This window comes from Thunnus albacares, chromosome 7 (assembly GCF_914725855.1).
Source record: "Thunnus albacares chromosome 7, fThuAlb1.1, whole genome shotgun sequence".
NCBI lineage: Eukaryota > Metazoa > Chordata > Actinopteri > Scombriformes > Scombridae > Thunnus > Thunnus albacares.
This window is the reverse complement of record NC_058112.1, coordinates 4,358,818-4,375,219: the sequence shown is the minus strand read 5'-3', so window position 1 is coordinate 4,375,219 and position 16,402 is coordinate 4,358,818. Positions and strand designations below refer to the sequence as shown.

Sequence of the window (16,402 nt, the reverse complement as noted above, 5' to 3'; positions counted from 1 at the left end):
GCATACAGATGATGTATAGTGGCACGTGTTTTTCATATGATGCACACAAACGACACTGCATACAGCTGCTGACGTGTATTTGAGACAGAGAGAAGTGTGTGTGTGAGTGTGTGTTCGCCTGTGCATGTGTGAGAGGCAAAGAAACGAATTAAAACGTCTAAGACAAAATCCCACTAAACTATTTGAGAATGCCATGTTGTTGCTCTGCAGTTTCAACTGTAATCTGAGTGAGATTATAAAGATGCGGGATATTAATTAACTGTTTGGTGCAGCCTCTGTCGTCTGTGGTCTTTTTCAATGTCTTATGTAGTTCCTTGAAGGCATCATCAAGAAGGGGTTTGGTCTCACAGTCTGTGATAATTACGTGCACATCATTTTTCCCCTTTGATCAACAAGATCAGGGCTGCAACTAACCAATGTTTTCAATACGGAATAAACTGTTGATTATTGTCTTGATTAATTGATTAGTCATTCGGTCTGTAAAATGTCAGAAAATGGTGGAAAATGTTTGCCAAAGCCAAAAGTGATGTCCCCAAAATTCTTCCCTTGTTCCGACCCAAACCCAACGATATTCATTTTACTGTCATAGAAGACTAAATAAATCATAAAATATTCACATTTGAGCAGGGCTGTAGTCTGCTGGTCAACTGGACGATTAGTTGGTCCATATGCTCTCGTCTGACTAAATTCTCATTGGTAGAATAATCTCTGTGTTACTTTCATAAGGAGAAAAGTGCTACATCAGTAGCTTTCCAGGATTAATCCATTATTTCCTGCGGCAGGAGGGACAGACTAACATATTACCTGTGTATTCAAAACACCCCCGTTGTTTTCACAACTTTGAACTCACCCAGACTAATGGAAACTAACTGTACTAACTGAAACTATTGGTAGCGTAAAGAAATAGGGCATTGCGTAGTATGTTTGTGTAGCGAGTGGGAAAGAGTGAGCAGCAGAGAAGTGACGGTGGATGCGAGCTGTCAGTCTGGCAGTAAAGGTACAGTACAGACTACAGTGTGTCAGTTAATAAATGCTAAAAAGTCACGTCTGTTGTTTGTTGTTTGTTGCTGGAAAAGTGAAGGGGGTTAGCTCCAAAGTTAGCAATAATGGGTTAGCCTAACCTGAAGATGCTAAACAGAGAAATAGAGAACAGAGAAATGTGTGGCTGCTGAGTTCACTGTTCACTATTATCTCATTTATGAAGGGGAAGTAACCTCCTAGAGTCTCTGCTGGTTACCTGGTTACCTCTCACAGCCTAGAATTGCTTTTTTTACATTTCTTTTTTAATTGATTAAACAACGAGATATATTTGTTAGTGAACTTTAAAGGTGTGGATTTTGTCACCTTTGGACAGAGCCAGGCTAGCTGTTTCCCTCTCTTTCCAGTCTTTATGCTAAGCTAACATTCATCCACCTAAACCTACATGTACCCTACATGCATACATACATACATACATACATACATACCATTTTTCCTAAAATGTCAAACCATTCATACACCTAAAGTACTTTTGAATGTTTTTTGGCAGAACCAATTAAGACCCCATGCTTCTTATTCAAGTTGTAAGAATTGTTCTCTGTAACTTGTAACTAAGGACGGCAAATTTAGATCTTCCAAACAGCTGCGTTTTGGTTCAGCAGTGCTGCACATATGGGCTTGTTACAATGGCTACATTTGTTCTTCAGTTCTCTCAGTGGTGTTGGTGTAATTTTAGTCAGATTTCATGGTGCATGATTACTGTATACTCTCTGTGAATGAGCCTTTTGCTTTTTCCGAGTTCTTCCTTTCGCACCAAAAACCTCTTTGATTCTGATGGTTTATTTTGAATGTCACTTTGGCTGATTTGATTAATCTGTTCAAAAGTAAAGCTGGGTGTCAAAATGTGGTATTTTTATTGTACTGACTGAAGAGCTTTGACATTAGCATCAAGTTAGTAAGTGTCCTCGCTTCACAATCTCTAGTGATTGGCTCTCTGGCATCCATATAGTCAGCAGGCACATCAAACAGTATTTACTACACCATAGAGATTAATGGGTGGGGCACCCTTCGGCTAATCTCTATGGTGTGTCAGGTGGTGTCAGGAGGGCAGAGCCTCAATAATAGGGATTTATACTGGTGGATAGTAATAGATACAGGGCTAGAAGGAATGTAGTTGTTTAGAGAAAGGTTAGCACTGTGAGTTCATGAGGGAGCCGTATTCGATCCTCAGCCTTGGCTGTAGGGAGGGCATGTTCACCCCTGCTAATTAATGCCTGGGGAGATTGTCCAATCAGAATTACTTTACAATGTTGCCCCAACCTGTGTCTGTCTGTCTGTCTGTCTGTCTGTATCTATTATGCAATTGTTTTCTGGTGTCCTGTCTGTTCTTAGCTGCTCATCTACGTGTGTCATCTCTCTGCCTCTGTGACTTTGTCTGATTGGTCTGATCTGTACAGTATTTCTTCCTGCCAGTCTGTCTGCCTGGCTAACTGTCTTGTCTGTCTGTCTGTCTGTCTGTCGGTGTGCCCTTGTGTTAGTAGCAGTGAAAGACTGCGTGACATTTAAAACAGCGGGATAGGCTGCTGCTAGCACCGTGTGCCTAAATGTCAGCTTAGCCTACTGGTTATTTCTCCCCCCCTCCTCCGTTTTTGTGTGTTTTTGTTGTAACTCTCCTTCAACCACCTGTATTTCTCTCTAACCCATCACCCCAATTCTTCCAAACCTTCCCCCTCCTTTATTTACCTAACCCTTCTAACCAGCAACACATTGACGCATCTTCCACTTCGTTCATTTTAATAACTTTTAATTGACCTCCATGTAATGTATGTATATATTTGTCAGTTGCAGGAACACACACACTCGTCTAATCCTCCATTGTCTTTTACTCTCCCTGTGTTTTCTCTATGCTAATCTGTCTGTATGACAGTACATAAGAGGCGGTCATTACTGTGTCTACGGACAAAAATCAGGGTCCAAACTATTTGACCCACTGACTAATGTGTGTGCGTTTGTGTGTCTTCAGGATCATCCACGAGGACGGTTTCTCTGGCGACGACGTAAAGCAGTACAAGCCCGTCGTTTACAGCAACACCATCCAGTCCCTGGCTGCCATCGTCCGTGCCATGGATACACTGGGCCTGGAGTACGGAGACAAAGAACGGAAGGTCAGCACTCATACGCTCACACTTTCCAAACACTTTCACCACCAGACACATGAAATCGCATACACACACAGACAGACATATATACACTTAACTTAGCCAGGTGCTCTCACCGAATGATAAGTGTATGATGTCACATTACACAGAAACAAGCTGTCACAGATAATGTCTTAAGACTGTTTATATTCTCAAATCCAAAACTGAACTGAATAAGGCTAAATGAAGATGTCAACCAACGTGAATAACCGAGCCAGTGCTCCAAATGTGGAGCTTCCAGTCCTGAATGCAGCAAGTAGCCACTGGATGAATGCCATGAGAACTGATGAAGTTCAGGGAGAGGGCACCGTGTGCCGTACACTGAGTTACTGTCTTTCAACCAGAGCACCAGGTCTCCGGCTCTTGTATCGGACCTGATAAAGTATCTCTGGGCGAGACACTGATGTATACCAGCTTCAGGTCCTTGTTCTGACCTCCTGGAAAATAAAAAAAATACATCTCTGTATGGGGACCAACAGCATATCACATTATTAGGACAGCGTCACTATAATTGCAGTGAATCTGTCACAAGCAGTGCTGGAGAATACTGTAGTTAACATTAGCTTATTGCTGTGTATGAAAAATGTGTACATCTAATATCGGTGGGAGGTGTTGTTGGTGTCACAGTACTTTGTTGTGGAGAGCTGAAGGAAGGTGAGAGATTAGACAACATTAGCGTTTTCCACCCACACTGATGAAGAAATGTACAGACTGTTAAAGTGAAATATTCCCGCTTAGCGCAAGTAGGACTCTTTTTTTTTTTTTTTTTTTGCGAAGGGATGACACACTTCCTGTTCAGTCGCCACAGGCTCACAGGCATCACATGATTCAAAGACTCTCGCCACTAGAATAAACCTTTTCATCAGTGTCACTGGTTAATGAACACCTTGCAGCATCGTGCAGTTACAGTGTGAGCGGTGAGCATGTGCGTTTACCATTTTCCCAGACTGACTTAAACATATGTACATGCAGCAGACCGTAGCAGCACTATGATTTCAGCTGGAGGTGGATGAGCAGAGGTGAAATCTGGGCTCATCTGTGTTTCTTTGTTTGGATATCAACCTTAACAAGTGCTCATTATCATTTTTCAAGCAGAAACTACAATCCACTATAGCAACAGCAACATATTGATTGTTTGCAGAGGCCTTCTGTAGAAAGGATTTTGTTTTTCTCATTTGTTTTCCTTTTGTAGTTATTTGAAGAGCTGACACCGAATGTTTAAGTCATATTTTAAAGCTCTTTATGGTGTTAAAAATGTTTTTCTTTCTTCTTGGGCTTACGGAACAACTTTGACTTTGACTTAGTTATTGAGTGACAGCTGTTCATCACCCTGGGTCTTTTATTTATTAAACCGTCTCTGCCCGCGCCGATTCGGGGTCTAATGGGAATGGCTGCCACCTACCCCTGTCAAGCTTGAACCGAAATTCCTTCATGCCAATCTAAGTTAGTCCTGCTTCTAAGTCCTCTAAATCCTAAAGCATACAATTTCACTGTATGATAGGCTAACTGAGGATTATGAGTCTAATCCACAGAAGAGCATCAGTTCTATCTCAGTACAGAGCGATGGGAGCAATGGGAGGAGGTTAATTAGAGATGTAACGGCCATAAAGACGCAGCGTTGCATTACACCAACCTCTCCTGGCCTGCGCCTTTTTAGGTCCCAAATTCACGTAATTCAGGAGATTAAAGTTGTCAAGATTAGAATATGATATACCTTTTATATCATGTTGACTCCTGACTCCTTTAATCAAATTAAAGTCCATACCGTAAGCGACCCTGTGAGCAGGCACAGTTGTCTTTGTCAATACGTTTTCTTAAATATTAGAGTAAATGAGCCTCCAGATTTTTCTCTTTCTGTCTCTTGCTCCCTCTCTCTGTAGCTCTCTCTCTCTCTCTCACACACACACACACACACACACACACACACACACACTAACAAACACGTGTCATTGGCCTTAACCTTACCCAAAGGCACAGTATATTTTTAATCACAATGAAGCTATTGATACTCAGAGTACAGGGCTGAAATAACAATACACCTATTGATTAGGATATGATATCTGTGTGTGTGTGTGCATGTGTGCTTGTGTGCTTACTGTAATATAGTCAGAGGTGAAGGGAAGGGCCTAACGCAAGATGGGTTATCGTTGCCATAGAGTCATTTAAGGAAAATAAGGCACTCGGCGTGTGTGTGTGTGTGTGTGTGTGTTGGTTAGGTGGTCATCAGTGATGTGTCAGAGGTTATGTGCCTTAAGAAAATCTCCTCCTCCATCGCTCCTTCCCTCCCTCCCCCTCCTCCATGCATGTTTCTCTGTGTTCTGATGGAGAGCTGCGTAAACAGGAGGAGGAAAACAGCTGATGGGAGTGGCTCATACTGAGAGTGTGGATCTTGTAAACAGGATTACTGAGAATGGACGGACTGAGAAGAAGACAGAAATAAAGTGAGAAAAAAAAAAGAATGCAAGCCATAGCTTTGTGTTTCAGAAAGAGAAATTGAATTGAAGTGTTGCAAAATGAAAACAAATGATGAAGATAGGAATTTAGAGTTGGAAGGGAAAAATAGGAGTTTGCATGTCCTCCGTGTTTCTTGGCTGGTTGGTGCTCCAGTCTAAAGACATGTTACACATCTACATTGACTCTGCATTACTTGTGTGAATTTTAGTGCATGTTGTCTGTCCGTATATGTTAACTATGTGATAGACTGAAGACCCTTCCAGAGTAAGGCTCAGCTCTTAATGATGGCCTGGATACACCCTACACATGATACACAAGTATAGATAATGTATGAATGGGCAGGTGGAGGAGTTTCCATTTACAAAATTTTTCAAAAATGAAAGGCACACCCGTTGCCCCTCTAGGGTACACCGTCACCCTGAGCAGAGGTGCTGAGCTGTGCAGCAGTTGCAAATAAACAACTTGTTAGTTCCTCTCATGGGCATTAAGACTTGGCCCTGAACCCGGTAAGCTAGCTGATGTGGAGGTTTTACATGAAAAACTTGTATCCTGTTCAGGATGTGTTTTTACCTTCACATCACAGTAATGAACATTGTGAATAATTCAAAAATGTGGAGAAAAAAAACCGTCATAAAGTCGGTACCATGGTAACGGAGCAATTGGAGAAATCTTGTGATTCAGCTGAAGTATACCCAGCCACATTAATAAACAAATTATTAATAGGGAAGTGCTCCTGTCTTGTGGTTGCTTGCTTTCTCTTGAGTTCAATGACTTCTCTTTCGAGAAAGATATTATTAAAGCCTTGAAATCACACCACCTAGAAAGCAAACCTGACATCTGTCCCAGGAAAGGGTCCAACATAATATAATATAATAATAGTTTTAAAGGGAGAGATTTCTATTTCTTTTCTCCCAAAGAGATCTATCGTTAGAAGAACCCAACACATACTTCCATATTGTTATATTTAACCCAATGTTTTGGTTTGTGATGTGGGTAAGGTTAACAATATTCTGTTGAGTCACTTTAAGAAACTAAAATAAAGACTTGTTTAGTGAAATTACTTGTTATAATTTATGGAAGTTAATGGAATGAATCTGTTTGAAGACAAAGTGTAAGAGTAATCGGACGACAGAAGGATGTCAGAGAAAAATAAAACAGAACGCGAACAAAGAGAGACACATTGTATCTAATATGAAAGCCAAAAAGCCTAAGAGGGAAAGAGGAAGGAAAGGAGATTATTTACGAGAGAATGGTGAGAATGTGACAGTAGATGAGACAGAGATAGAGACCAGACTGAGCTGTGTTTAAACTACACTCTACCTCTGACTTCCCCTCAAGTAACCAGTAAATGTCCCACTCATACAAATAAAGGATGAAGAGTCGAGCTCCAAAATGGGACACTTATCCATACGTATGGCATTTTCTAGAAGTCACCAGACTGTTCCAGATCTTTTGTAGTTGTGATTAAAATCTAACAAATGGAGAGTAAAATGTGTTTTAAAAATATACAGTATATCCATTCTTTGAGATAACCTCCACTTTTATCTCACTCTTCCTTTGCCCCGTTCTTTCTTTCTCCTTATGGTAAATTAAAGTCACCAATATTCAACCCCACCTGTCCTACCATTTGCTCGCTCTCACCTTGTCTTCTGATAACACCCCCCCCCATCTGTTTCCCTGGCCTTGGCTGGTTGCTGTGGTAACCCAGTGTTTTGCCTTGCTCTCAACACATTCCGCAAGCCCATGTCCAAGGGCGGTGTGACACATACACTACACACAAACACACACGCACACACACACAATGATAGCGGGCTTGAAATAGATTGCGTGTTGACACTGTTGTATGAATCTTCAAGCAGTTTTCACTGAGGTTTCAAAGAAGAGGCTCCTTCAGAATATCAACTGTTGAAGGATATAGCTGGTGATTTGCTATATTTTCCTTATTGTCAACAAATCTCACGCACAGAACCAAACCAACAATGAAATCATCCTACTTACAAGTATTGTGCGTGGATCCATATTGTATTCCTCTGTGCTGGAAAGCTGCATCGTTGTCCAAAAACTATTAAAAACATGTCATCGAGTCACACCGCTACACTGGGTGACATGTTCCTTCGTCCCTGAAGGCAGCGGCTACAGTAGCTGGTTTAGAAATGGCTCCAAATAGTAAAAATAGTGATAAGATAATAACAAACTACGGTAACCTGGTTTAGCTCATTGACGTGTTTTTGGACAACAAATTCAATATTTGGTTTAGTTTTTTAAAATTTGGTCTCATTCCAAGTGATTTTGATTGGTTTAAAATGACCGTTTATATTTTCAACCAACTCATGAAGCTAACGTTAGCTTAATTAGCTTGATAGCTACAGCTGTCAATTAAGCCAACAAAATTGATGGTTGCTGGGTAGAATGACACTCCTGCTTCTTTCTACCCATTCCTTAGAAAATTACTAAGAGAAAATTTGCTCCCATTGTCATTGTACACTGCACATGCATCTAGGCTTAGCAACAGTAACCAAGGGGCTGGGCTTAGCGAATGGTGTATATGGTGATTATTATACTATGTGATGAGTACTTATCATACATAATCAAGAAAGATAAGGGTCCAATAATACCTAAACATTTTGAATATTTATGTACAGACATTTTTCTGCCAGCATATACAGTAATACCAGTGCTTTATATTGGTGGGCCTTCTATTAATTACCACACATACATTATCTTTACACTTGAGTGCTTTGCCAAGGCACAGCTGGGCTTTCTTCCACCTCTACTGTGCTGGTTATACAGAATGTCAAGTGAATCTTGAGCACTGACTCCTCTGAATAGCATCAGTGGAGCTTAAGAGCGAGCCTAAAGCAATAGCTAGTGATTTTTTTTTTTTGAGTGTGCGCCAGTACAAGCGTTGCTGATGCATCAGCCTTAGGCTCCATTTCCTATACACTAATTGCTTCAGTGCATCCGCACAAATCTTTGGGTGAAAATTCCCAAGCCTTACATTATGTGTATGCATGCATGCTCAACCGTATTTGTTCACTGTCGCTTGACCTGCTTGTAGGAATAGATGAAGTCAGGGGCAGAAATGTAAGCCAGTGGTAAACAAATAGCACAAGCTTCAGATGGAGATCAGCTCTAGTTCAAGACACTGATTTTTTGTTGCAACCTTAAAAAAAGTACTACTGAATAAGTCACATCATCTCGTCACATCACATTTTCATTGCCAGCTTTCTGTACTTGCGGTAATTTCCAACAGTCAGGTATTTCATTGCTTGCTATATCATGCTTCTCTCAGACTGAAGAGCTTTTCCAGCATTACTTCCAACAGTATTATACTTTAGTTGTACTGATCCATACCTTTCATTTCCCTCCTCAGGTCCTGCATTATATATAGTGATACTGTATTACCGTTTGCATCATCAGCACTGTTGTTATTGGGGCATTTAAGACACAATAGTAAGATAGCAGGACTGATGAAGAGGTAGAAATTAAGGACGCAGCTGCTACTCGACTGCAGCACATACACGCACGCACATACACAACAACTGACATTAGAAAAACACTTTGTGTCTCGATGGACTCTTGAAGGGAGAGATGGGAGGAAGATGAGAGGGAGATAGTATGAAAAGAGGGATGAGATGAAAGGATAGATGGAGCAAGAGAGAGAGAGAGAGAGATAGAGAGAGCTGGCAGACAGGTTGCTGCCTGTTGTTGTGGAAACCAGCGAGTTATCCTCATGTGAAGCTGTGTGTGTGTGTGTGTGTGTGTGTGTGTGTGTGTGTGTGTGTGTGTGTGTGTGTGTGTGTGTGTGTGTGTGTGTGTGTGTGTGTGTGTGTGTGTGTGTGTGTGTGAGTTCCAAGGTGTGGGTATATGAACAACGCCCCTCTGATGATAATGTTCCCTCTGCTCATTAAAGAATAAAACAACCTGCACATGTGCACACTTAAGTGTAGTTTAAAGTGGAGATAAGTACAACAGGTCTCCTTTATAATTTCTTTCACTTGTTTTAGCTCTCTGATGTATGTCGTATCCAAAACCTTTAAACAAGCACGCCATGCTAGCATTCAAGAAACAAGAAATACTTTCATTTTAGCTTAATATTGCTGTTTTAACTAAATGCATTCAACTCCAAAAACCAATACGCAATATAATTTCTGTTTTTGACTAATAAAGTGTCTTCAGGGTTTAGAAAAAAAGTCTTTGCTGCTTTATCTGTGCATATTGTTGACTGTAAACAATTAGCAACTGGTAATTTAACTACAAGACCCAAAGAACATTGCTGAAGGATAAGCCTGGTGATATTCTATATGAGCTCTTACTGTAAATCATCAATGAATTGATCCTACTAACAAGTATTGCCTGTGTATCCAAAGCCTGATATAGCTTATTCCTCTGTGCCTGTTGTCCAAAACCTAATTAAAAACACATTAATGAGCCACACTGCTGCATGGGGTGACATGTTCCTTTATCATAATAAGCTTGGGTACTGTAGTTTATTTTAAGTCAATCCCACATACACCATCCAATACTCCAGTACTCAACATGAAATGTGTATTAATACGCAGCCGAAAATAGTCCCCAGCAAATGCACCATTTATTCCTGTTTTGAGTAACGTTTGCTAAAAAAAACTACAGTGTCCAGCTGTTCCATGCTATTGTTTTGCCTTTTTTAAAAATAAAAGCACGTCCATAGCTTAGGGGTTAAGACGCAGACCATGAGGCACAATTTCTACAGTTCAAATAATTTCCTTTCATCGCTCAACTGTCTATAATAAAGGGTTGAAATCTCCCCAAAAATGCTTATATAAATATATGTCTTCAGTAGGAACCAGTAGGACAGGCTGAGGAAGTTGGAAAACAGCCTTATCCTTGAAAAGGCTCAAACTTAAATGTTGAACTTACATTTTTATGTATATCTATAGATTCAGCAATTAGAATACATTCAGCATAGATGGTAGGGCTGCAACTAACAATTATTTTTATTGTCAATTAATCTGTCAATTATTTTCTGGCATTAAGTGAGATTGGAAAAAATAAAATAAATTCCCAAATACTAAAATACAGGAGAGGAAAAAAAGAAACACAGTGGCGTCCATTTTGTTAGTTGCTTAGCAACAGTGTTCATGTAATGTACAACACTTGAAAGCCAAGTTATTATCAGTGGTAGCATAGCATAGTAGTAGCATATAGCAAAGCACAGGAACAGATATGAGCCGTTTGTTTCCAGTATCGCTAGTTTTGCTCTTAGATAACATTAAGACAAGACTTTAACATTTATAGTCTGTCATGTTATTGTCCTGTGTTGCAAACTGATGCTTGAAAACAGACAATATTGAACCGTTCTGTGTTTTTTTCTTCTAGATTGAATGAAATACACTCCAGCACTGAGATAAACTGCTCTATCTTTCAGTATTTCCTCTTCTTATCAGTGAAATATTACATATTGAAGTTGCAGCTTTGTGTTAACTTGGAGCCATGATGGTTAGCTTAGCAAGCCTATGGGTAGTAGCAGTTGCTAGTAGCTAAAGCTGCCCATATTTAACCTGCATGCAGCCACAGCAGGGCTCCAGTGTTGGGAGCAGAGTGAAAACACACCTGAATCATTTCACATAAACAACTCACCTTCAGATAAACCCGACAACAAAATCGCAAGCACCACAAACTTCAATATCGCTAAAGCAACGGCGCAAAACATGTCATGTTATCATGAGAAGTGTAAAAATATTTTCGGTTGATTATGAAACTGTGGCGGGACAAATTAGATAATTAGGTAATTAATGTGAAATACAGAAGTCTTAAAGAAAGCAAGTGAAGTACATTTAATAAAGACTAGATGAACCTGGTTAAAGAGTAACCGCCTGTACCGGACGCTCTAAGAAGTCTTGTATAGTATACCTTTAAAAAATGACTCAAAACGATTAATCTATTATCAAAACAGCTGGCGATTAATTTAATAGTTTGCAGCTAATCTATCGATTAATCGTTTTATCTCTAGATTCTGGATTCAATTGGTAGATACTGTATAGTGTTGTATTATGTTTCTGATTTCAGACATACAGTATGATACAAATCTGATTTCATGGATCTGCCCTGTGTCTGCTGATGAGTCTGACGTATTTACTGCCATTTAACATACTAGTGTGATGGAAGAAGATTATTTCTCAGCAACAAATTGACACAGTATTGTTAAATGATCCAGGAGGCCAGCGGCTCGTGAGCTTGTTGTTTACAGCAAAAGTAAAAAATTAAAACGCAACTTCACAGTCCTAAAAATAATTCCAGAGCTTGTTGTTCCGAAAAATGTTTGACCCATTTTTTGTAAACTAATACACAGTTTGAGAAACGCGTAGTGATGAGAAAAAGAGCAATTATTTTCCTTTATACTGTTTGGATGAGTCATATATAAAAACATTAAAGATGCACATTGATGATGCTGCGTGTGACCTCAGGTCTCTGCACAGATTTGTCCTCATAACAGAGCATGACTGTATGACACAACGTCAGGCTTTAATGTGTGTGTCCGCACACCTTATGCATGTACACGTGTTTGTCCAAGCCTGTGACACAGCCATATGAGATTATTGAGTCAGCTTTTGTGTGTGTCAGTATGGATTCCTTCCAACCAGGTTAAGAAGGTCATTTTATGGACACAACCTCCGCTACAAACACACACACACGTTCATATGTTTGAAGTTTTTGTGTGTGTCTGGGTGTTGTCGAGAGAGAGAGAGAGAGAGTGAGTGTGTGTGTATGTGTTTGAAGTGTGTGTCAGTCTGCCACCTTCCTGCAGTGCTGAGCTCCCTTTGATTTCCCCTCCCTCTCACTCTCTCCTCTCTCCCCTCCTCCTCTTTTGTTATTTTCAGCATCCACCCTTTGTCTCTACCCTCGTCGCATCCTCTTCTCTCCCCTCTTCTCTTTTATTCCTGCCTGTCTCTCCTCATCACTTCCCTCCTCATATCATCATTTCACCTTTTCTCTCTCCCGTCCTTCCTCCCTCCTCCTTCCCACTGCTTTTATCTCCTCTCGTCATCTTTCCTTCCCTCCCTTCACCTTCTCTCATTTAATCTTGTCACACGAGTTTTCCCTTTATTCTTACTCTCATTGATCTATTCTGTCCATCCAGTCAAATCCAACGGATCAGTAAGATAAGCTCCGTGTAAAGCACCTGATTGGCTGCATTCATCAATTCATCAAGACATTCGATCTTTAACCCCACCTCTCGGTGATGAGAGGTCATTAGTCTGTGGGTTACTGCAGCTGGCTAATTAACACACACATGCGCACACTGTGTTTGGATTTTAGGCCAGCTGTGTGTGTGTGTGTGTGTGTGTGTGTGTGTGTGTGTGTGTGTGTGTGTGTTTGTGTGTGTGTGTGTGTGTGTGTGTGCTCAATGTGTGAGTGCATGCACAGCAAGAGCGAGACAGAGAGATAAATATAGTAAACCAGAGAGAGGGAGAGAGAAAGGGAGCATCATGAAAGTGAGATTGTCACAGCAGAGAAATGAACCGTATCCTAGCAACAGAAAGGACCACGATCCCATACCTGAGATTTGGGGAGTGTGTCTTTTGTTTCCACATCTGTTGTAGGTTACAGGTTATAGATATTGTAGTGTCATTATTTATACTGTAATGTACAGTATTTGTCAGTTTTCATGGAAGAAGAGATTTCCCACAGATGAGAAGTGGCCGTCTCCCGTTCCAGATCAACTAAGCTCCTATCTACAAATACTCTATTTCACTCGGATACTGGAAGCAGCCCAGTACAATTAAAGTATTCCGCTTTTGGCTGGTTCGGTGTCTTGTTTCACTGTCACCCCTTCGGTTTGAATCCGAGGGTCGGCTGGGACCTTTTCCATGTAGAGCCGGCATGTTCTCCTCGCTCTCCCACAGTCCAGAGACATGCAGGTCCGTTGAACCGGCCACTCTAAATTGCCTGTAGGTGTGAATGTGAGTACGAATGTGTTGGTGTGTGTGTGTGCCAGCCTTTGTGACAGACTGGCAACCAATGCATACTGGGATAGACTCCAGCATCCTGCGACCTTGAAACAGGATAAACGGTTTAGGAAATGGACGGATGCCTGACTCAGTAACATCTCCGTGATACTTACTGAGGTGGAAACAAGCTTTGTACATTTCCTCAAGAGTGTGTGTGTGTGTGTGTGTGTGTCATCAAATGTTATACATATGGATCATTTGATGGACATCAGTACATTTATCCACCCAGCAGTCCAAATCCCAAAGATATTCAGTTTAGTATCATATATGATAAAGAAGAGCATCAAATTGAGAAGCTGGATGAACTGAAATGATTATTCAGTCATCAAAATTGTTGATTACTTCTAACTAATCAAGTACTAACCAGCCCTACACACTGTACCTATAGAAGAGGCAGTCTTATTGGTTTGGTCACAGGGTAGTCAGGTTTTATGTGGGACAGCGTCATGTAGAGCAATGAAAGGAATATCAGAGATTGAAGTCGTGTTTCAGACAGAATAATAATTTCTGCTATTATCAGCCACGAAGGGCTAAATTGGTTCTGAGAAGAGTGTGTGTGTGTGTGTGTGTGCGTCTGCGTATAATTGCGACACGCTCCTTTTTTGACTACATTTAGCTACGTTATCTGTTATCTCATTCTGTCGCCCTCTTGTGTGTGTGTGTGTGTGTGTGTGTGTGTGTGAGAGAGAGAGAGAGAACCAGCAGTGCCTTTTAGATAGAGTAAAGCCCGCACAACACGTCAGACTCCATAACATCAGAAAAGGCTCAGACTAGGGCCTTGAGGGGAGGCAACATACACACACTTGTGCACCACACACAACTAGTTCTCTACCAGAGCTCACACACACACACACACACACATTTAATACATGGCCTCTCTCTCTCTCTCTCTCTCTCACTAACCTCCTCACTGTTTGCCAGTCTGGTGCTGCCAGCATCATATGACAGGCACATGGACCTGTCTCGCCATGCCAGACCACAACACTGCGCCGCTAAGAACAGGACCATGATGCCTTGCTCTTGTCGCCCCCAGTTACCAAGGCCGCCAATCATCAGTGCTGGTTTGCTAAGCACTAGCTTCAGAGAAAAACCTCAAACTTCCAAAAATCAAACACACACACACTCACATTCACAGACTTTATGGAATGACTGAAAATCTTAGAAGCTGGCTTTTAAGAACAGCTGAGACTGTGACCAAACTCAATGTATTTGGGAATCCAAGTGTAGTGTGATTTTAAATTTTTAAAGCCATATTTTGGCTAGAATTTGCAGCTCTATCTTTTGATACAGTAAATAAAATGATGTGGAGAAAGAAAGGGGGGGGAAGAAGAGAGTATTTCCGATGTTGTGTGAGACTACTGCTCCTCTGCAAAATCTCCTCAACAACAGAATACAATAGAGTAGTTCAAAAGGGTCGTTTTGTGATGAAATAAATAGTTTTATGTCAGTGAGTCACTTAGATGGGCTCGTGAGCAGTCAGTCATGAAGGTAACTGGCCTTTATGTGTGTGTGTGTGTGTCCAGTAGTAGTGTTTTCTCAAGGGGTGTGTGTAAGTTACCTCAGGGATTGAGTTCTCAGGTGGTGAGAGACAGAACACAGCCCATATTCCCCAAAGAGAGAGAGAGATGAAATATTCTCCCTTAGGTGTAAAGCATGATGAATAGAGTGAGAGAAAAAGAGCACAGAGAGAGAGAGAGAGAGAGAGGGAGGGAGCATGGAAGATGGTCCTTAGGGTTTAGCATACTGGCACATTACTATGCCATTTCATGCCTGTGTGTGTGTGTGTGTGTGTGTGTGTGTGTAGAATGGATGAGGTTGATAAAGCACCATGCTTTAATGTCATCGCATTTTCACGCCTCTGCAAAGCAGCCAGATGTCATCAGTTCCTGTCATTCAGACCCACAGATGCAGTTTACTACCGTTCTGTATACAGTATATGCTGTTTGCAAACACACACACAGACATACGCTAGTGATGAGATGATATACAGTAAACCATGAGATGAAATCATTGGAATAACTTTACTGTTATTGCCAGGTATGTACGAATCCCAATTTCATCCAAGTTTTTATTGAGAATGTTTTAAAGAGGCATTGATTCAACTTAATAGTTATTTTGGAGGCTGTAGTTTGTGGTGCTGTTGAATTGTATTTAGTTGTATACTGAGAGGTTTTTCCCACTTATTGATATAAATGTGGTGGATGAAATATAAGAAACAGCTGTCAGTATAAAGGAATACAGTTTGACAGCACCACTAACTACAAAATCACCTTAAAGCTGGATTAACACCTCTAGAAAACTGTTTCAATAAAAGCTGAACACTGTACCTTCTGTAAGGGTGTGATATTACCAGAGGAAAGACAGATAACAAATGACAACAGCTCTTAATGACAAGAGGATAGTCATTATTTCAAATGTTAGGCTTTTGTGTCTATTTGGCTTGTATTTTGGGAAACACAGAATCTCAACGAGTGATAATAAATCACATATTCCATTTGAGGTGCGTACAATTTCACTTTCTCCTTCCACTATTGAATTAATTGGATTTGCATCTCTTATGGGATGCCTTATGTAACTATTACTCTGAATGCAGCGTGTTAACATCAATATTGGTTTGAACAAATTCCTGCTTTTGACAGTTTGTCACAAAGCAAATTGTTGGGAAAACACAACAGCGAGCGCTCATATGTCAAGCAGTTTAGAGTTTTGTACGCTGATGTTCTTTTATGTTGTTGTGCCTGAATTCTTCTCTGTTCTCGTTCAGTCTGTCAGCCAACTGCT

At 40.8% G+C, this 16,402-nt stretch overlaps 1 protein-coding gene across 3 annotated transcripts in view; it reads left to right on the top strand.

Annotated features, from left to right (window-relative positions):
• The window catches only part of LOC122985074 (guanine nucleotide-binding protein G(o) subunit alpha), a 96,571-nt gene that overhangs the window by 18,223 nt on the left and 61,946 nt on the right, over window positions 1-16,402 (top strand). For all 3 annotated transcript variants that reach the window (XM_044355460.1, XM_044355461.1, XM_044355458.1), the window contains one exon: window positions 3,002-3,143. In XM_044355460.1, the coding sequence (XP_044211395.1) occupies window positions 3,002-3,143 (142 nt within the window). The remainder of the gene's footprint in view (window positions 1-3,001; window positions 3,144-16,402) is intronic.